Source organism: Pipistrellus hanaki (assembly GCF_964339955.1).
Source record: "Pipistrellus hanaki genome assembly, chromosome: 17".
Lineage (NCBI taxonomy): Eukaryota > Metazoa > Chordata > Mammalia > Chiroptera > Vespertilionidae > Pipistrellus > Pipistrellus hanaki.
The window spans coordinates 28865770-28889119 of record NC_140519.1 but is presented as its reverse complement, the minus strand read 5'-3'; the positions used below and the strand labels follow the sequence as shown (position 1 = coordinate 28889119).

General features: G+C 41.8%; 1 protein-coding gene across 7 annotated transcripts in view; it reads right to left on the bottom strand.

The window, feature by feature from the left end:
* Positions 1-22903, bottom strand: part of SAMD12 (sterile alpha motif domain containing 12) — a 325419-nt gene extending 302516 nt beyond the window's left edge. For 3 of the 7 annotated variants that reach the window (XR_014793243.1, XR_014793244.1, XR_014793245.1), the window contains exon 1: positions 22719-22898. Coding sequence is in view for 1 of the 7 variants with exons in the window: in XM_084864988.1 (XP_084721114.1) it covers positions 22719-22731 (13 nt within the window). In the remaining 6 variants the exon portion in view is untranslated. Of the gene's footprint in view, positions 1-22718 lie in introns of all 7 variants that reach the window. The other 4 variants (XR_014793246.1, XM_084864988.1, XR_014793242.1 and 1 more) reach the window with 3 other exon arrangements.
* Positions 22904-23350: the final 447 nt, after the last annotated feature.

Below are 23350 nucleotides of genomic sequence, written 5' to 3'. Positions count from 1 at the left end.
GTTTTCCATTGGCCATATGTTATTTTGATTTTGCCATTCCTGGAATTTTTTTTTTTTATGTTAACTGCCTATCTTTTATCAAATTGCATAAGAATATGGTGAGTGTATGTATCTATGCATATGAGTTTTAATGTTAGCAAAATAAAAATTATAGAAACTGAAGTGTCCCCAATTTAAAAAAAAAAATACTTGCCTATGAGAGTTAAAGGTTCGAGCAGAACCCAAAATAAGCAAGCCAATAATTATCTGCAGATAATATGAGGGTAAGAGAGGGGGGAAGTAATGATGAGAGAATACAAAAACTGAACAAGTAAAGGATTACTTCCAAGCACCCCCTCAAACCCCCCTCCCACACACACACACCTATATATACATCAGGCAAGATGGAAACCTGGCATTTTAAATAGGTTTTGAAGAAGTCAGACTAGGTTTGCACTTATATTTCAGGGGTAGGTGTCCAAGCAAAATGACTAATTTAAAAGAAGGTACAGATTAGGAAAATTTGGAGCATTTACAAGGAAGAACAAACCATTTGGAATTTAAAGCACACACACACACACAAAAAAAAAAAAATAAAAATCAAGGGAATGAGGCAGGAAGATAATCTAGGAGCAGATTACAGTGAGTGTGGGGATCTTGAGAAATTTGGAATTTTTTTTTTCATTAAACAATTGGAAAGTCAATAAATATTTAAAGCAGGGGGAAACTTAGCCAGTGTTGTGTCTCCGTAACATGGATAAACACATAATGACAATAACCATCTGGTGATATGTGAGCATCCTTCAAGATTCAATTTAAGTCTCATTAAAAACCGTCTCCTTTATTACAATACATACCTAGCTTCCTTAATCTGAACTCCCAAAGCATTTATTTGCACTACAAATAGCATCACATTATCAGTTCATTAAGTCACCACCACAAAATTAGGCACCAAATAAAATAATATTATTGTAGTTAATTATCAACATCACTCCCTATGACCCTTTAAATACTGGGCCCATAACAGGGGCCAAATAATGACAAGCCAACACATATTCCATAACCCTTATGAACCCACCTATGAGTCCTAAAGCTGAGGGCTGGTGGGCGGGCAGGTACCCCGTGGACATCTGAATCACACACACACACACACACACACACACACACACACAAGGTCCTAAGAGCCAATTAAAGAAACAACCACAAGCAAATGGCAGAGTGTGTGATTACGTATTTGAGAGAGGATTTATAATCCTACTTAGCTTTTCAAATCAGATGATGCTCCTAAAATATTTTACCAGCTTCTTCCCTGTTCTGGATCTTCTTGGCTGGTTTACAAAAACAAAAACAACTCTAAAAAGTACACTCTGGAAGATTGGCAATTCATTTTATGGTGTTATAAATTATTTTTAAAGATGCTTCTAGTCAGTTCTCAATATGACAACCATTAAAGCACTGTAAACACCAACTGTTACCATCTAAATCCATCCTTAAGATTAGGGAGAAGGGGGTAAAAATCAAGTACATAAAGCTCAGATCTGAGAAAATCTATCAGTATTGCCTCCTTGGCCACTGACAACTACAGCACATTGGCAGCACTCGAGAAATAATTCTTAAATACCTGAATGAACAAAGGAGAACCGGATGCCCTCTTCTTTTAGGCCAGTGGTACTCAACCTTTTTAATGCCATGACCCTTTAATACAGTTCCTCATGTAGTGGTGATCCCCAACCATAAAATTATTTTCGTTGCTACTTCATAACTGTAATGTTGCTACTGTCTTTTGAGAACCACTGCTGTAGAGCCTAAAACCATCGGAAAAGACAGATATTTACATTATGATTCATAACAGTAGCAACATTACAATTAGAACAAAGGTAGTGAGAATGAGAAGAGATGAGTTTCCAAATAATTTAGAGTTTGAACATCTTTTTCTATAAAGGGCTGGCTGATAAATATTTAAAGTTTTGAAAACTATATGGTGTCACAACTACCCAACTCTTCCACTGTAGCACAAAAGCGATAATAAACTAATAATTATAACGGTGTTCCAATAAAACTTTAAGAAAAGGTGGCTGGTTGTCAATTCCTAATCTAGACTGTCAAGTAGGTCAGACTTGGTCACTGACTAGAAAGGAGGCAGGAAGGAAAAAAAGAGTCAAGGCCGCTATTGGGCTTTTGGATCTTTCTGTTCACAAGTGTTTGGTCCCAGAATCAACAATTCATTGAGCCAACCGAATGTCAGAGAAGGATAAGAACTCATTACAATTACATAGTTCAACAGCCTCATGTCATTGGTCTTCATATTGAAGGCACGAGCCTCTGAGGTGGTGACTAGTTAGCAGCACAAATAAAACCTGAGTTTCTCACTCTGGGGTCAGTAGTGTCCCCATTGTATGGCACCCCTTTCTCTTACACCTCTAGATCAGTAGTCGGCAAACTCATTAGTCAACAGAGCCAAATACCAACAGTACAAGGACTGAAATTACTTTTGAGAACCAAATTTTTTTAACTTAAACTTCTTCTAACGCCACTTCTTCAAAATAGACTCACCAGGCTGGGGTATTTTGTGGAAGAACCACACTCTAGGGCCAAAGAGCCTCATGTAGCTCAAGAGCCGCAGTTTGCTGACCACAGCTCTATATAAAAAGATTTTTCCTTTCTCTGCTTTGAGACCATCACATTACATGTAAAACTAATTATTATATATTTAATAAATATCACTAAACATCTGTCCCATTTCCTAGGACCACTGAGAGACTGTCTCCCGTTGCAGGGACCTTAAAGTCTTATCAGTGTTATACACATTTCCCCAAGCCATTTTTGTGCTTCTGATTTTTATTTTTTTTTAGATCTGATATTTTTAAGTGGCCATGAAACATACATCATTATTTCTTTGCTCTAAGGATTATTCACTTTCAATTCTGAATAATGTTTTATGTTAAAAGCACACAGAGAATTTATTCAAGCCAAGAACTAAATCTAAATCATGGCTTACTCAGTCTCATGAAAAGAATAAATCACAGACATGCATTATCAGAACATAACCACAGTCAATGCCAATTGAAAACCACCCCCCCAAAAAAATCTCACTAACAGGCAAGCAAAATGCCTTTGACTGTTATGCAAAACCAAAAGCCATACAAAGAGAAAAAGACTAGAAGGAAACATGCCAAACACTAACATTGGCTTTCAAAGATGAATCCATGGAAATTTTTTTCTTTTCTACTTTCCAGGTTACATACATACCAAACTATGTTTTAAGGTTCATTTAAAAGGAAAATGTTACTATATTGCATTTATAAAAACTCTTGAATTTCTAAATGTATCTTTGCCTTAGGATGTTAACAGAATGCACTACGTAAATATTATCAGAAAATTATGTAAAAATTTTTAAAGATCTTTACATTTACAATGAAATATGCTTTCAGGTATAAATGGCTGATATACGGTAGCTCTGTGGCTGGTTAAATTATTTTTTCCTTCATGCCAGGGAATGGCTCTTCTTCAAGTATTTCCAGACACCATACCCTTCTCACTATTATCTTATTTTCCAGTGCACTTTTTTTTTTCTCAATTCCTGACAAATAAACCCATCATGGTTGGCTGAATGAGTATCATAAATTCAAATTTTTCTGGACTATTATCTTTAAGAAAATGGTTGCCTTATGTTCACCAGGAGAGAATTCCTTATGCTGTGGACTTGCTTTCTTCCTGTTTCTTTCAGGAAATCTTGACCCCCACTGACCTCTCCGTGAAATTGGGAGTCTAGATGTCAAAATAGAGGACAAAGGCAATACCACAGAGCAGTGGCCATGCCAACAGCTGAGTCCTTTTGGTTTCACAGCTGGCCCTTCCAAAAAGGCCAGCTCAGCATTATCAAGCTCTGACCCCCAATTTCACTCCAATAATGAGTAGATGTAGAGGGGTGGGGCGAGGAGGGAGGAAGATTATAATTGTATTGAAGGGAAAAATCTGGTTAAAAGAATCATCTTCAGAAATGAGAATTTCCAGAATAACTACATTGAGATTGCTAACTTTTTAGAAATAATACAATAAAATATACCCTGACTAGAACCTTATCTGAAAGTTAATAAAAATGAGTGGATAAGGAAACATACTATGGAATCAGACATTGGAATTCAAATACTGGGTCTTCTCTCAGTAATTAACCAATCCCATAAAAATGACCTAAACCTTCTGCCACTAGGAGATCTTCCTTCTTGTCCTAAAAACACCCAATTAGTTCATCTTATAAAGAAAACCATGATTAACTGGTCCCCTTAAAAAATAGACAGATTTCCATTTTTTTAAAAAAATAGGCTACTCAAATATGGGCATAGAGCTATTATACACAAACATTTAAGGTTATATTATATATCATGAAAGGAGACCAAAATAAACAAATTTGGGGAGAGGGGATGTAACTTGGAAGAAAGAAATATGGAGAGTAAAGTAAACTTTATTTAAAAAAATAAAAAAGTTAGTATTAATATCCTCAATGAAATATGGAAAGATTTTATCCACAACATAAGATCAGGTGCTATAAAAACTTCAAAAAGAAAACAAAATCTCTTTAAAAATTAAAAATAATAGGAATTATAAAGTGCCATAGAAGCTTGAAAGATAAAATTAATCTACCAGAAAACAGAACAAAAAACAAAACAAAAAAAGAAAACAGGATGAGACATAAGAAAATATAGACTTCAAAAATAAGAGCCAGCAAAAACAGGTTTGGCTCAGTGGATAGAGCGTCGGCCTGCGGACTGAAAGGTCCCAGGCTCAATTCCGGTCAAGGGCATGTACCTTGGTCGAGGGCACATCCCCAGTAGGGGGTGTGCAGGAGGCAGCTGATTAATGTTTCTCTCCCATTGATGTTTTAACTCTCTCTCCCTCTGCCTTCCTCTCTGTAAAAAATCAATAAAATATATATTTTTTTAAAATAAGAGCCAGTCTGGAAAATTTATCTTCAAAAATAGCAGTTATTGAAATAAAGAACAGAGCAAATTGGATAAAATCAAATAAATAAATTAATACAAATTTTCAGAAATGAATGTACACATTGAAAGACAATTTTTATTTGGAAAGACCACAAAAGACACAATACAATGGATGAAAATAGACTCACTCCAAGCATAATCTCATTACATTTCTCAATACCAGGAATAGGAAGAAGGTTAAATATTTTTAATGTATATTTCATATAAAAGATAAAGAATCAGAAGGGCTTCGGATTTCTCAACAATAAGACTGGAAACTGCCGAAACCGGTTTGGCTCAGTGGTAGAGCGTAGGTCTGCGGACTGAAGGGTCCCAGGTTCGATTCCGGTCAGGGGCATGTACCTTGGTTGCGGGCACATCCCCAGTGGGGGTGTGCAAGAGGCAGCTGGTCGGTGTTTCTCTCTCATCGATGTTTCTAGCTCTCTATCTCTCTCCCTTCCTCTCTGTTAAAAAAAAAAAAAAAAAACAATAAAAATATTTTTAAAAAACACACAAAAAAACTGGAAACTTAACATATAGTGAAAGAAGTTTTTAGGGATGAAATAGGCAGGTTTAAGAAATATCAGGAGTTAAGGGGTCCATGGAAAAAGCACAGGTCCACAAAGCTGCAAAGGGTACAATTCCATAGAATAAGGGAGCTGGGAACTGCAAAGGGTACATTTCCACAGAATAAGGGAGCTGGGAGCTGCAAAAGGTCTGCATTTACAGAATAAAGGGAAGGAAGCCCCTCACTCAGAGAGGGAAGAGGAAAGCTCAAAGGGAACAGGAGAACAGTAAGGGAGAAGAAGGAGGGAACCTCCCATACTTCATTTGAGGTTTGAGCTCTAAAGTTGCTTTAGTGACTAAACCAAGAGGGGATAGTGACCAATCAGAAGGGATATCAAGGCACAAAAAACTGGAACCTCTATAAACTGTGGAGAAACGTGACTTAGTGAGGCTCTTCATCTTTCCCAAGTGGGAGTCTGTGCTTGTTTATCAATAAATTTCCACCTTTTACTATACTGCCTCTCATTCATGATCTCATTCTTCGACTCTACCAGACAGAAATCCAGGAACCAACCTGCCCTGAGTAATACCACGTTCCAGTTCAATTTTCCAGTTTCAGTAGAGATGTCAAAACTGTGACAGAAGATAATTTCCAACGTTTGAAAATCTACTCAAATTATCAATTAAGTACACGGGTAAGAGATAAACTTTTTCGGATATAGATATGCATGTGCCTTTTCTCTGCGGATCACTAGAAGATGAGCTCCATCAAAACCAAGGTTAAAAGAAAAGTGAGAGGAATACTCAGGATCCTGGAAAAGGGGATCTGACACTCTGACACTACGAAAGGCACCCAAGAACAGATGAAAGAAAACCAAAACACAACAGCTCTAAAACAAGTCCAGAGAACAACTACCCTGTTTCCCCAAAAATAAGACAGTGTCTTATATTAATTTTTGCTCCCAAAGATGCGCTAGGTCTTATTTTCAGGGGATGTCTTATTTTTCCATGAAGAAGAATACGGTACACATTTATTGTTAAATGAAAATAAAGGAAATTTATTACCTGTATACGATACGGTAGTACAGTAGTTGTCAACACAAACCAGACAAACTGTGAATCCTACAGTATCAAGAATTTACTCATTTATTCAATGACAATCATGTCATCATCTTCTGGAACATCATCATAACAATCCAATTCCTGAATTTCCTGGTGAATTTCTTGTGACTCCATTTCTTTCAGAATCAGTGGACCAAATCTCTCATGTTTAGCCTTGGGGGGAGGGGGGCTTATTTTCAGGGGGATGCCTTATATTTCACTCAGAAGGAAACCTGTAAGTAGGTCTTATTTTCAGAGGTTGTCTTATTTTCGGGAAAACACGGTAGACCTATTTGAAACACATCAAAATTATTTTGGGAAACTTTCTTCAATGAAGAGAAAAATCATAGAATACCTATACTGAATGGCCAGATTATTATGATCTCTGAACACATAATAATCTGGCCACTCAGTGTGTGTGTGTGTGTGTGTGTGTGTGTGTGTGTGTGTGTGTACATACATATACACATACTAGAGGCCCAGCGCACAAAATTCATGCACAGGTACTGTCCCTAAGCCTGGCCTGTGATCAGGGCCATCTTCCCCAGCTGCCTGCAGTCAGCCCCGCCCCTATCACCACCCACCCCTGGTTCCCCATTTGCCATAGAGTGATTGGTGCCTGATGGTGAGGGGAAGGGACCGAGAGGTTGTCAGTGCACCTCATAGTGGCTGGTCCAGCGATCATTCTGGTTGTTCTGCCATTAGGGTCAATTTGCATATTACCCTTTTATTATATAGGATATATATATATGTAAATGAGAGAACCAGTGCATAAATTCATGCACTGGGGTGAGGGGACAGGGTGGTTGGCTGGCCTGCCTGCTGGTGGAACTCCTGGTCAAGGGGACAATTTGCATATTAGTTTTTTATTATATAGGATATACACTGAGTGGCCAGATTATTATGCATTCAGAGATCATAATAAACGGGCCATTCAGTGTAATGTTTGAATTTCTGGGAGGAGATTTAACTGAGAAGTTTTTGGTTAAAATTAGTGATAACTTTATTGGACACCAAGCAAAGAACAATAAAATATTATTAAGCAGCATTTTAAAGATGACTAATTTTAAAAGTATGCTTATGTATAACTTTAATAAAAATAAAATATAAATTTTAAGTGTGTAAGTGCTTATCATACTCCCTGGTAAATAGTAAGTACTCAAAGAATTTAGACACTCTTACAGTGATGACTTTAACCATACTGTACATACATACACAGGCTTCACTCCTCACTTGTTTCATTGAGTGACCTCAGAAAAATTACCCAAAACCACTGATCACCTTGAAGATACTGTAGTTATCTCTTTCAGCCTTAATTTTTTTCATGGAGGCAATGGACATAATATTAATAACCATTTCACCAGGTTATCGTGAACAGATAGGCTATTCGAAATAAACAATTATTAGTATGATCTGAAAACTCCAACCTATTAGAACACTCGTTGCTATCAACAAGCAGTACAGAATATGCCTGTATTACGGTATATACAATGTAAATATTAGCTCAATGCCTAATAAATGTTAGCTATTGTTATTAGTTTCTTATTTGTGTTGTCATTTTTTCTTTCTATGGTGAATAAAAAGGGTTTTCATACCCAGAAAAAAATGTTTTTAAATATTACTTTAATATAGCTACTTGGGAGATAAGAGTTATGAAGAATCAAGAAAATACTAGGAGAAGGAAAAAAAAAAAAAAAAAAAAGCAAACTTAATCTCTTATTACTTGAGCCAAGGATTAGGCACTGCCAGAAATCTACATAACCACAGGCCCACTCTGGCTGCTTTCATCCAATATCTAAGAAAAAATCTTGATCCCATTTAGGACATTCCATTTGCAAACCCCTTCAAGGAGGCACTGTGCCATTCTTCCCACTCATACTAGATACTGTAATAAAAAGACTCAAGCCAAAACCAGTTTGGCTCAGTGGATAGAGCATCGGCCTGTGGACTGAAAGGTCCCAGGTTCAATTCCAGTCAAGGTCATGTACCTTGGTTGCGGGCACATACTCGGTGAGGGGGGTCGGGGGGGAGATGGAGGTGCAAGAGGCAGCTGATAGATGTTTCTCTCTCATCAATGTTTCTAACTCTCTATCCCTCTCCCTTCTTCTCTGTAAAAAAAATCAATAAAAATAAAAAATAAAATAAAAAAGACTCAAGACACCAAGTTCTCAATAAGTTCGGCCACTGAGTTATGTGACCTCGGGCAAAGGAGCCTTCACATTTTTATTTATAAAATGGGGACAAGGGCACCTGTTCCAGCTGGATCAGCTGTGGCTCCAATGAGAAGCTGCACTTTGGAAAGCACAGGACTGTGGAAAGCCAGGGCGGTATGATTTCATCGATGATGGCCTTTGAGCCCTAGCAAACATGCGGGTGCCAAAGCTACCAGCTACCGAGTTTCAATTAAGAAACCCTGGCCAAGCAAAGCAGGTCAGAGGGAGGCATGAGCTTCCTGGGTTGGTAGAGAGGCACTCAGCAAGCAATAGACCTTGCATCAGCCAGGGAAGCTCACTCTCCCTTACTAGGAGACTCAGGACAATGCCTCCGCATCCTGGAAACCAATTCTTAAGGCCTCCCAAAGCAGGATGGGGGCAGGAGATAGAGAAGAGAATGGGAAGCATGCTCTCGCCTTGGCAAAATAGTAAAGTTGCCCAAGTTAATTTCCAGCATCTGTTTCACCTTTCCTTTTTGACATCAGCCCTATTTGCTGCTGGGTTCCTAAAACCCCGAACCCAGGCTGTAGGGTCAGATTTCCCTCATGGTACCTGCTGGTTGGCCTATGCACCCAACCCCTGCTCCACTTGCAAGAGCCCACCAAGGCCTCATGTTCTGAAAATTACACCCTCCCCCAACATTTAAAAATTGAAAGTTCTGCCAAAACTGGTTTGGCTCAGTGGAGAGAGTGTCGGCCTGCGGACTGAAAGGTCCCAGGTTCGATTATGGTCTAGGGGCATGTACCTTGGTTGCGGGCACATCCCCAGTATGGGGTGTGCAAAAGGCAGCTGATCTATATTTCTAACTCTTTATCCCTCTCTCTTCCTCTCTATAAAAAAAATCAATAAAATATGTAATAAATAAATAAAATAAAAATAAAAATTGGAGGTCCTCTTATTTCATCCTTATCTCACCTTGACTCAATTATCACAAAATAAATGAAAACACAATAAATTATCAAGGACCCACATGTTCTTATAGGTCATCCTTAAAAGTTATTTGAGATATAATTGATATAACAGAATAATAGTAGGTCATCTTTTAATAGTCTAATTTTTAAAGAAAATTCTGAAGCTGATGTCTTACTCCAGTATTCTCCAAAGTGTCCTTAATAGGAAACTGGATGGAAGCCTTTTATTTTTATCCAATCCCAGCTCTGCCTCTTACTACCTGAGTGACCACAGCCAAGTTACTAACCTCACTGTGCCCCTTTAGTTATTTATAAGGGATGCTAATGGGCCTACCAGGTAGGACTGATGTTTAGAAGAATGAGCTAATAGATAAGCAGTAAGAACAGCAGGAGCACACAGTCCAGGCATTACTATTTTTAGTTAAGTGGTTATGTTACAGTTAACAACACTTCTTATCTGCACCACTCATCCCTTCCAAAAAGAACAGCACTTTCTCCAAGAGGTAATACGTCTAAACTCTTGATGGTCCAGTTCTAACAGTTACCCCTTCTATCCTTTGTGTCTTTAAAATCTCCCTCTCTACTGGATTAATTCACACAGTCAATAAACACTCTCATATATTTCCTATATGAGCTTCTTTGAACTAGGCAAGGCCCTTTGTCTTCCTTCTTCTAATTTCTCTTCATGTATATAAAACTCTTTTGACCGTGATCTCTCTCTTCCTCCAACTATTTGTCCCTTCTTTTCACTTCTATCCAGTTCCTTCTTTCCATTTCTATACATTTACTTCAGGAGTCGTGTCCTGGTTACCCTTTTAGTCTTTGAAGGACTCTAATATGGATTTGCTTCCCCATCTCATCAGAATGCCTTTACTACTTGCTAGATCCATGGGCATTTCCCAGCACACGCCTTGCTGGCTGGCTGTGCATCCCGCGATGCTGGCACAGTCCATTCTGAGACAGTTCCCCTATGACCCATGCTAGAGAGCCTGGGCATGATTTTATTGGCAGTGGAGAGCTGTTGCAGAGTGGGGAGCAATTATGTATCTGCCATACCCTAGAATTTAAACAATCCCAAATCCTATATTTTACCTCCCTGTGAAGTGTTTCTTACATCTGCTTCTCCATGTTCTTTTTCTTTCCTGTATTATCTCAGCGAGGGGGCCATTTCTGTGGGCCTGGCAACTCCCCTGATGAAGCCCCTACACAGCCTACCCTGCCGGAGTTCATACCTTTTTTTACTGGGATACATCTACAACTGGAGCCCGGAATCCAACTCAACAGTAAGCCCCCTGAGGGGACGGTTCATAGCCTTAGATTCTTTTACATCTCTCCACGCTGTTGACAGCTGTTATCTTATCACAGGTGCACAACCAAAATGTATTACCATATAAATAGAAAGGCACACCCACTGGTGCTGGGCAAACAATGAACAATGAATGTGGAAGACAGCATGGCACAGCAGCAGCAACAAAACCAAAGACCTGGGACTCCTGACAGAGAGAGAAACTACACTGTAGAGAGCCAATATTGAGATCAACGCCTTCGTAGAGATTTAATCCAAAACCCTAAAATAATTTTCCCTATTGAGGAATGATGTTTTATTAAAATTATTTTTTTTCTTAAGTCACTAATGTTTCCTAAAGACATAGTAAACCGGAACCAAATGACCAAAATGGAACAAAACCAAAATCAGAAAGCAACACACAACAGTGAAAAAGCAAGGGCTCTCAAATATGGCCCAGTTGGCAACAAAGGCCAGTTGCACCCCAAATTAGCTGCGTGGCCTTGGGGAAATGTCTTACCTTCTCTGGACCTAAAGTCCTTCAATGATGGGGAGGAGGAGGGACCATTTATCCACTGTCTTATGAAAACTCATGTTGACAGATTGGACAGCAAGAGGCTGGCTGAGCATAGGCACAAAATAACATTAGTTCTCTTGTCTATTCAACCAACAGTTGAGGCCTTTCTGTGTTTCAGAGAGGTTACAGGCGCTGAGGATGTTTCAGATGATAAAAAAGTCAAATGCATGTTCCCATGGAATTCATCTCATTCATCCTGAGCCTCCATCAGAATAGAATGAAAGCCTAGGCCTTTCCCTCATAAAGAACACACAGAATGCCCGCATACAAGTCATGCATACAGTTGTAAAGAAGCTAAGAATCTCACAAAACCTTTAATTTCTTCTTGTGATCTTAGATTAAAAGCCCTGTCCCTATTTCAGGGATTCCCTAAAATTTTATTAATAATGACTTAAGCAGAACATGGTTCGGTTCAGGGAATAAAGCGTCAGCCTGCGGACTGAAGGGTCCCAGGTTCTATTCAGGTCAGGGGCATGTACCCTGGTTGCGGGCACATCTCCAGTGAGGGGGTGTGCAGGAGTCAGCTGATTGATGCTTCTCTCTCATCGATGTTTCTAACTCTCTATCCCTCTCCCTTCCTCTCTGTAAAAAGTCAATAAAATATATTTTACAAATGACTTAAGGTCATAGATAAGAAAGGTACAGGCAAACCTCGATTTCTTGTCCTTGGTCTCACTGTGCCTCACAGATACTGTGTTTTTTATATATGAAAGGTTTGTGGCAACACTGAAATAGAAAAAGAGTGATTAAGGGCACGTGTTTCTTGTTTACAAAACAAAACAAAACAACAAAACAACCAAGGGAAGGGAATGGGAATGCAGATGTTATCCAGGGCCCAGGGCAACCTCATCCCTGAGGAAATAAGATCTCTGCAGAGCCTTCTCCACACCTGTTCTTCCCAAGCTGCCCCACCCGATTGCAGGACAGTAAATCAAACTCAGCTAGAGCCTGGCCCACAGCTTCTCAATAAATTATATGTGAATGGAAAATGAAGAACAGTCCACTTCTAAGCTACAGGAAGTAAATGCCATGGCCGAATAAGTTTCCTAGATGACTTTAACACCAAATGTCAGCCCAACAGTTTTCCCAGGCAGAAATGTTTATTAAACAACCACAACGTTAAAAAGCTATGTGCTCTCAGAGAGCAGAAAAGAAACAGAAAGCAAGAGTTCAGCATCTGAAAATCCTGACACACGTCTGCTGCCTCCCAGAGAGGGAAGGGGAGACAGGGCGATGACTCAGCCACGCCAGCAGCTGTATTTCCACTTCTGGGCTACTGTTTGCTCTCTCCACCTATAAACCACCGGTCATCAAGGAGGTAATAAGAAACTCCACACGAAGTCACCTGTAAAGTACATCTAGTAAAGCCTGGTTGATATCATAGTTTCACATCCATATAATGTACAGGCGCCTCCTCAAATAAAAAAAAAAAAAAAGAAGAAGAAGAAAAGGCAACAAACCCTGAACTCAGCATTTTATAGTGAAGGCAACCATGCATCTAGGAATTCTGTACCAATTCCAAATTCCAATGTTCTATCCCCTGGTTCCACGGACCATGGAAAACCCTAGAGATCCTAGTGCATTTGCACTCAAACTGTATCTCCACCCAAGTCTGTCCTTTGCATGTGGAAGCAATAACAGATTCTGTTGTCAGGCCCTATACCAGGATTTGTGGCTAAAAATGGGTCTTGCCTATGAACCAAGCATTTCTCCTACTGTTTACGAGGACAGCTAATGAAACACCAAATTCCAAGGCAGAATCGAACAAACCTGACTCCTGCCATCCCCCAAATTTAAATCACACTAGAAACGGAATCAACTAACCTTTTAAGCTTTGCTAAAGGAAGTCCCTAAATCCCCTGGGCAGGCAAGACCAATCTCTTTCAAGGGCAGGTTAAGGTTCGCACCACTCCCTGCTCTAACTCAACACGAGTGGCCTCTTTGACATAGTTTCCCTCTTCCTGCCTTCATATTCTTGCCTAATTTTCTGCAAAGGTAATAAGCCCTTCCCTCATCTGGGTTGCTTTCCTTACCCATTTTTCCACCACCACCACATTCACACACACACACACAAAAAAAATTAATATCCAGAACTTGATGATAAATTCTGGTATTTTTTAATTAGCGAAGGGAATGTAACAGCTTTCTTCTGGAGGAAAGGCCTGACACCAGTGTGTGTGTTTGCTATAGCTACCCTCCCTGTCTATAATGCAGCTTAAGGAAACTACTGCAAAGGCATTTCCTTCTAATCTTACCCGACTGCCTGCATAGTCCCTATTAATGTCATCCTCTCAGTTGTGTGAGGTCAGATTATTAATACTGAGGGGGGGGGGAAATCCACATTGAGGGAAATATGAGGGAGGCACAGGAACTCTAGAAGACTGATCGGCCATTTCTTAGAAAGTTAAAAACACAGCCAGCACCGGTTTGGCTCAGTGGTAGAGCGTCGGTCTGCGAACTGAAAGGTCCCTGGTTCGATTCCAGTCAAGGGCATATACCTTAGTTGTGGGCACATCCCCAGTAGAGGGTGTGCAAGAGGCAGCTGGTCGATGATTCTCTCTCATCGAAGTTTCTAACTCTCTATCCCTCTCTCTTCCTCTCTGTGAAAAACCAATAAAATATATTTAAAAAAAAAAAAAAAAAAGTTAAAAACACAGTATATGACTCTAGAAGCCCACCCTAGATATTTATACAAGATAAATAAACCTTGATGCAACTATTTATAGTGGTTTGTTCACAATTACCAAGAACTGGAAACAATCCAAATGTACTTCATAAATGGATAAACTGTGGTACATCCATTCAATGCAACAAAACAGAGTAATTAAGAGGACTCAGCTACTGATACCTGCAAGGAAATGGATAAATTTTATATGCATTACACTAAAGTAAAAGCCAGCCAGCCTCAAATGGCAACATAGGATATGATAGCATTTATGTGACAAAAGTATAGGGACAGAATGCAAAGCAGTGATTGTCAGGGAGTGTGGGTACAGTGAAATGGCACAAGGAAACCTTTTGGGGTGTAGGAATTTAACTTGATTGTGTGGTGATTGTATATGTTTGTCAAAATGCAACCAAAAATGGTACATGTTACAGCATGTAAATAATACCAAATTAAAGAAAATGTTAAATACTAATACAGAATAGAGAGAGGATATTTGAAATAGGGATTCAAGTTTTAAAATTAACAGTAAAATAGATTGAATAATGTTGTATCTTGAGAAGAGAAACTGAATTTACATGATCTCCTATTTGACCAAATTTAGTTAATTGTGTGTTCATTTTTAATAAAAATCCATATTTTTTTTTTAGCCCTGCTGTTGTGGCTCAGTGGTTGAGCATCCACCCATGAACCAGGTTATGGTTCGATTCCCTGGATTGGGGGCTTGATTCCCCAGTAAGGAGGGTAGAGGGTAGGAGACAACTAATCAATGATTCTCTCTCATCTTTGATGTTTCTACCTTGCTCTCCCTCTCCCTTCCTCTCTCTGAAATAAATAAAAACATATAAAACTCAATTTTTAAAAATTATATAACTTCTGTAATAAAATTTATGTCAACAGGACAAGACACTTGTCATTTCACACTCAACTTTCCATAGCCCATTTAAAAAGATCATCCCGCCCCCCCAAAAAAAATTTTTTTTCAGGGTATCACTTTTAAACAAAGACTTCTTTTAATTCTTAGTTGGTTTTAATATTTTTTTTTCCTTTAGTACTTATCAAGTCAGCATCTGATGTCAATTTTCTCCTCTTTAATGGTTTTCTAATCTAACTCAGCCAGATATCAAGTCACAGCTGTATGATTCCACCTGTTTTCCAATGTCATTTCCATAGACTTCATGGAATTTTTTCTCTTTTGAAAGACCTAAATTTTCTCTGTGCAATCAATATACATACATACTATATTGCATGGTTGGGTGATTATCAGACTATCAAAGAGAGCCCAGCCTACAAAATTGTGAGTGTTATGTGGCAGGTAAATTTTTGGAGGGTAAAAATTATTTAAATGATGAGTCCTTCATGAATATACTCATAAATACTTTTACTTCCCTCTATTACCTCATAACTGCAGGGATTAGATACTTTATAAATCAAGTAACACATTTAAACTTAAGGATGTCTTACAGTTTACCAAGTACATTTTGTTGGTTTGATCCCAACTCTGAGAACCTACATTCCTTCATTGAGTATCTCTGATTATTATACCAGACGCTACATCACCAGGGGGCCATAAAAATGACTTAGATATGTTCTTAAGTATGGCAGGAAGACAAGGAGAGACAGATAGCAGCATCACCATCATCTTGTCTAACAAGTACTGAGTGTTTATTGAGCCACTACCAGAAGGGGTCCTAAGAGCTTTATTGACACTAATATAAACCTCTCAACATGCCTATGAATAATATTAACATTCCAATTCGATAGATAAGCAAAGGCGGCTCCCAGTTGTTGAGTGCATGGCCAAGGCCCACCCAACAGGTCCTCAGCAGAGATGGGGTTCACACCCAGCCTGGCTGCAAAGCCTGTACATTTAAAGACAGCACTGTGAGTGGTATGCAACCCCCTCCCCCAACAGTGCACCGTGAGCTGTCCTGAGCCCATTCTGGGCCTCGGCTCTCCAAGTCAGCTGCAGCTCTGAGGCTCATACCCCATGGCCAGTCCAGGAACATCTGTCAAATCACTGAAGACGTGGGATTTTCCGGACAGAGCATCACCCAACGCCTTCCACAGCAGCAAGGGCAGCCGGGGAGCAGAGGAACTGAGCTTGCCAGCTGGCTCCTCCCAGCCGTGGTACCCTTGGAAAAGGGCTGCTGGAGGCAGTGAGGCTGCCGCCCCTCGGTGCTCTTCACTCGGGGAATGGAGCTGCACAGGCAGCTACTTGCACCCACACTTGAGTGAAATCAGACTAAATATAGCCACGTGTGCTCTCCTGAGCCAGCTCAGAGCTGGTAGAGCTGCTGCATTTCCTCTTCAGAAAACTGGGGAGGAATCGGCCTGATTTACAGGAGAGAAGCTCCCTGGCTTGCTCCCCTGCTTTCCAGAGGACTATAGGCAAGATCCAACGGGGCCTGGGAGTGCTGAAGGCTTGGCCCAGCAAACGATGGAGCCTATGGGAAAAGGAAGGAACCAGACACAACTTAGGAGCATCCTCATTCACTGTTCTGTCCGTAAGGGCTAAGCCACCATAACACCAGGACTTGGGGGTGGGGGGAGGGAGATCTATTAGGTAGAACATATTCTACGTACGTCACTCTGTTATGCCCTTTCCCATTTCCCTGTCCACCCATCTCCTACCGAAAGCTCACTCAAACGCTACAGCCTTGGTTAGGCTTCCCCATCCAGCCCGGAACTCAATGCTCCATTTGTTCTCAGACCTCCCACGTCATGCCCCTTGGACTTTTATTTAGCACTTATATCATCCAGCCTAATCTGCTTCTCTGTCTCCTTCACCAATAGGGGGTAGGGGTGGGGCAGAGTGGGCTAAGCTCCTTTATTTATTAGATTTGTCCTCAATCTACTAGAGTTTCTTGCACACAGGCAGCACTCTTACTGCTTATCAACAGAAAATGCAAAACCCGCCGAAAGGCCAGTGGCAGCGTTTGCAATCCACCCCCACCTCTTTCTCCTGCTTCATAAATGCACACCCGACACTCCCCAGCGTTCAAGCACCAGCTTCATATCCCTGCAGCCCCTCCTGTCACAGGTCCCTTGCCGCCACACCCACTATGAGTCAGCATTCGGGACCAAAGCTACACCGGAAAAGGTTCCACACAATCTCCCTTTACTAGCACCAGCCCTTGTTCCTTCTGGTGTATGAGTAAGGCAAGAAGGATGTGAAAGAAAGGTATTAGTAAGGGCTGGGCTGGGCTGGGCAATCCAACCATGGGGTTAGCCTGGAGCCCTGTCTGAACAGGTTGTGAGGTCCCCAGGAAGAGAGGGGAGTGGCAGGAACCACCACCACAGCAAGCCGAAGGCCCCCCAGCTAAGTCACTAGACAGGAATTGTCAGCGATGGGCTTCTCTCCACCACTCTCATGTCCTAAAGAGTGGTTCAACAGACACTGCTGGTGAGAGAAGGTCAGACCTTAGGGGCAAAGGAACAAAATAAAAATTCAGAAGAGGGTAAAAAGGACCTTGGTGATAAGTGAAATGGGGTAGTAGTCAGTTGAACAGTAACACCATGCACAGAGAAGTACCTGCTGGCGACACTTGTCCACAATCCCACTGCTTTTACATCTACTTCATAGATGAACAATGTTGGGAGTTTACCGTAGGGATGACAGGGGCCTCTGTGAAAATCAGAAGCACCCATAACCTTACTCATTCATTCATTCATTCATTCATTCAACATACTCCATGCAGGGTCTACCATAGGCCAGGCCTAAGACACAGTGCTGCCCTCAGAAACCACCACCAAGTAGAAGAGATGCCAACAAAGAATTCCCAGCAAGGAAATGCAGGTAGAAAGACACAGGTATGCTAGCACCGAGACAGCCATCTTCCTCCTTCCTTCCTGTGTCCTACAAGAGGAGAGCCATAGCAATGACTATTTTGGTCTCTCTCCACTCCCTCATGGGCTTTGCTCAAAAGAGGAGAAGACGATGAGGTCCACACAAGTCTGTGAAAGGGAATGAAGCAGAGGTGGCTGAGGCCTCCCAACTTCCTTTGAGTCACCCCTGCCTGCTGTGGGAGCCCCATTCTCTCTGCTGTCCAGCTGTCAGTATCACAGTCAGGCACTTCTGTGAGGGCAGTTTCACTCTTGGGGTATAATATTAGTACTTTATCCTTCAACCCAAAGCCAGAAAAAAATGACCCATGTGGCCTTGCCATAAACGTGACATTTTTATCTCCTATGGTCATTCTCTGCGACCCAGTTCTGAATTCAAGCAGGGTCCAGAACCATCATTTCCAACTGCTTCTCTTTGCTACAAGAGTCTCTCTCTCTCTCTCTCTCTCTCTCTCTCTCTCTCTCTCTCTCTCTCTCTCTCTCTCTCTCTCGTCTGCTCTTATTCCCAGCTGCTGTCATTACATACGTTAACAATATTTGATAATGGGCAGTTTTTTCACTCTTTTACAGGAGAAAAACTGTAGAACCTGAGCACTGAATGACCCCTCAAGAGACTATTTGATAAGTCAATTTGTTCACTTAAGATGGAAAATTCCAATTCCCTAACACAGATGTCATTTAGAGCACATAGCCTTCTGATTGCAATCTTTGCATAGTCAGGGGGGAAGATGCTGAATATTAGAAATCATCTTTCTTCAAGTAAGGGAGCTATCCTGTTACATCTGGAGTAGAACACTATGTACAGGTTCATCTGCTCCACTTTGCTTGAAGCTCTGTGGATGAAGCAAGGAGATCAATTGGGTTCAGGGTCCTGGAAAACCCTCCTCTTGCTTAGGAGCATTTATACTTCATTCATAAAACAACCAGGGAGGCCATCTAAGTGCCAGGCACCAATCTTGGAGTAATGAGAGGACTACAACACAGTCCCTAATGAATCCATTCTTTTTCTCTCCCTGTGTAATACTTCTGTTATTCAACAATGCCTCAATGACATACTGTCTATCCATGGAGAGTGAATCACCTTGTGACTTCTGCATGTACCTTCCTTCTAGTGGTCCTAGTTCTCCAGCTATTTGGGATAATTTGATACAATACAATGTTTTGTGGTTGTTTTTTAAAGAGACATTGGATGCCAGGATAACCCAATCTGAATGCAGACCATCACATTGTTCTATGGCTGGAAAGCACAACTGCAAGGTGCCCAGATGCCCAAAGGTGCAACAAGGCATTGATTGGCCAGAGCAGGGAACAGAGAAGTAGGCTATTGTCATTAAATTCAAGGAAGAAAATCCGGGTATCCATCAAACAGTAAACAAAGGGCAACTATTTTTCCTCTTAAACTCAAGTTTCAACAAAATGAATGAGCTCCCTACTTGCTATTAACACTTTCACAATTCAAGCTTACTTTAAAAAACAGGTTACACACCCTAAGAACCTTCTAATTTGTTAGTAATTAGGAAGACTGGCGTGAATAAGTGAAAATTTAGGATTAAAAAAACATGTGCCAAATGGTTTTGTTGTTCTTGTTGTTGTTTAAATGAAGGATGGGAGGGAGTTCTGATAACATTTGTTGAGAATCTATGTTCCAGGAACCCTTGTACAAGCCTTTTCCTCACAACTTTTCCAGAAAGTACATAGTAATGTACTCATTATTTTTTCCAGATGCAAAAATTAAAGTTCCGGTGGTCATTAACATACATTACATTTCCAATTCCAGTTTCTCTGGCATCATTTCTTATTCTCTGAGTCCGTGTTTCCAAATGAACTTGTGGACACTGGTCACTAGTTGGTCTTGGGATGGGAACTTTGTATGTGAGGACACTGCCCTGAGGGAGTGTTAACATCCCTGGCTCATGAACACAAAATATCAACAGCAGTCCCTCCATATTCCACACAGCCCTGAAGAGGGCAATGCCCCCTCAGATGAGGACTACTAGTCTAAAAGATTTTTTTGAGTATCAAGACACAAGACCAAAGAGAGAGGTGCATCCTTTAAAAGTAACCCCTACCTTCAAATCTCTAAATCCAAAGCAAGTCCCATGCTCTATGGAGTCGTTTACAAAAGCTCTGAGCATTTAATTCCCATGCATTCCAAGAGCATTTATTGAGTACCTATGATAGGTCAGGTACTGTGCTGGGAATATAAAGTCAGAGAGTGTGGTCCCAACCCTTAAGGGACTAGGTCTCCTAGTCTAATGAGAGAGAGATTAAGTATGGTCAGAGTTAGGATACGGTAAGAGATTAAGTATGGTAGGGATGCTTGGTGCAGAAGGCACCTCCCCTAGATAGGACAGAGAGCTGAAGGCAGACAAAAAGGGGGTCTGGAACAGGTTCCCAGAGGAACCTCAAAAGACCAAGCAAAAGTAGCCAGGAAGGGCCCAGTCTGGGCAGAGAAAACTGCCTTTGCAAAACCAGAGAGAGGAATCATAGCTGTAGCCAAAGTTTAAACTACTTCCTTCTTCAAGTGGAGACCTCCTTGTGATTCAAACTCAGGATCTCCTGTTTACTAGACAGGCAGGTTAACCAGATAAGTCATTAGATTTCTCTTCCTTATAAGTCATCCACAGTCCATATGTATTTCCTTCCACAGCCCTTGCTTTTGTGGGTATAATAACCCATCAGACAAGAAATACAACTAATTCTATATTTCTTCCAGGGAGCAGGAAATTGCTTTCAAGTACATTGTGAACTGGGAATCAGTTGGAGTGTTCCTCATTGGGGATATACAAAAGTGGGGAACAGAAGAAGCAATAATGTCACCGAGAAGTGAGGTAGGAAGAGGGATGTCCATAGGTCAACATACCCTTGACCCTAAGCTTAGGGTGAACTTTACCTTGTTGGGATTTTTTTTTTTTTTTTTTTTTTGTCAGTTTGTTTAATCTAAAGACATGCCTCACTTATCATCAACTCTTAACACACAAAAAGCCAGATCCTGCCTGGCCAGCATGATTCAGTGGCTGGTTGTCAACCTATGAATCAGGAGGTCATGGTTGAATTCCTGGTCAGGGCACATGCGAAGGTTGGGGGCTTGATCCCCAGTGGGGGTCATGCAGGAGGCAGCTGATCAATAATTATCCTCATCATTGATGTTTCTCTCTCTCCCTCTCCCTCCCTCTCTGAAATCAATAAAAAATATATTGGTTTTAAAAAGCCAGATCCTCACCTATTATTACATTTGCACAGAAAACTCAGAAAAGACTTTGGCTATTTGTTTGTTCTTTTCAAAGGCATATATGTTATATATAATTAAAAATATATAGAAATAAATATATTAGATATGGATAGATACCTAGAGCTGGCCAGCTGGGAATCTCTGAACCTGAGATAGCCCAAAGGCAGTAGTTTCCTGCATTAATGGGAGCTGAGCCCAGGAGCTGGGCTGTTGCTACTTCAGGTGAAGTAATTATAAAGAGCAAGAGTTAAATTAGCTTCATTTCGTTCACCTGGGGTGGGGAGCAGAGAGGGAAGCAAGCCCTTATGACTCTTTATTGCCTCCAGTCTACAAGGAACAGGCTCATTTCCCCTTGGCAGGAAGCATGATGCAACTAGCAGGCATGCCCTCTTTTTCTTACCTCCCGCCCCAACCCCTACCCCTACCCCTCTGACCTGAGCCACACTCAGGAACCACAATTCTGTAGGTGAACTAGGCTCCCTTTAGTCCCATGGTTTTGGTTTTGTTTTGTTTTGTTTTTCATTTTATCAGTGTGACCTCTAATTTGACATCACAACCACGTCTGGTCCACATATCCTCCCCCCACCCCCCCGAAACTGACCCCCCACAAGAAAGCCTGTGTTCCGAGCTAAGAGAATCTGAAATGAAAGAACGGGATCCCTCACACACCGCCTGACCCTGCTTTCAACCAGGAAGTTTAAAGGAGTTAACACTGCTGAGCCAAAACTGCAAAGCCAAAGGCTTCATAGAATCATACCAGGAAAGAGGCAGGTGGTCTTTGGGGTGGAATTCACCCAAATCGAATAGGTTGGTTCTCCTTTTTATCCCTGGCTGATTCCATTTCCTTTCTGTAAAACTTTGAAATCCCAGGAGGGTTGTATAAACAGAGACAGGTGTAGGGGCACCTCCACTCCCACGGTGCATCTGCTGTCTCCCTGGCCCCGATGCATAGAACGAGGGGCCCTGGATTCCTGGACCCAATCGCAGCGCATGCTTCTTGATGACGCACCTTGCCAGGGTCCTCGCCAAGGTGTGTGGGGGGCAAGCGAGCATCCCCTGCCCAGCGGCCACCCCGCTGATCGCCCCGAGGGAGGGGAACAGCGAAAGGGGCACCTGGGGCTAAGACCTCCGGCCTGTCTCGCAGACTTCCCCCCCATTTCCAGCACATCCTTGCACAGTAGGGACACTGCGTCTCCAACCGTAAAGTCCTGCGCACCTACGTGTCTTTCCAAAGCAACTGAATAAAGCGCCTATTAGCCTCCTGAGGCTCAGGTGAGCGCCAAGAGGTATAGGAGGAAAGGGCCGGCTCGCCCCCACCCTCGTTCCTCTCCTCCCCACGTTCCCCCAAGATTCACCGGGGGGATGTGTATTATTGGGGTGCGCGGGTGAAGACGGGGCTTAAAAATGCCCAAGCGTCCCTTACCTTCCACAGCCATTCTCTCAGAGCTTCCCTAACGCATGCATAATTTTCTTGGCCGAGGTACTCCTCCTTCCCCGCGCAACCCCCCTCCTGGCGCTTTCGCCTAAATATTCTGCGCTCATCTGCTCCAGGACCAACCTGCCGCGGTCACGCAGAGACAGGCAGCCGGCTCCCAGCTCCGCGCAAGGCCGCCTGGGAAGTGTAGTTCCCTCCCTTCGCTCCAACCCCGCTAAAACACCCCAATCCTCGGTGGGGCGCGCCCTCCCCTCCACACTCGGACTGCAGCTATGGTTTCAGCCGATCCACGCAAAGAAATCCTTCCTGGGGGGGTCTGGTAAGCGGACAGGGGGACCCCCTGGAGGTGGTAGGGACTACATTTCCCAAGATACCCTGAGCTGGATTTCGTTCCGCACTTAAGAGTAGAGACTTGATTGAGAGCTTTCCTTCAATTAGAAGGGAGTAAGCACCTAGCGGGGGTAGAGTGGGAGGCGTTTGGAGGCAGGGTTTGTGGTGTGATCCCTTGAGCTTGTTTTCTGGCCTCTTTGGCCACCCCTTTAATGAGGACAGCAGAGCCACCAGCAGACTGTGGTTCATCGGCTGGGTTGGAGAGCCATTGCACAGGGTGCTGCTGGAAC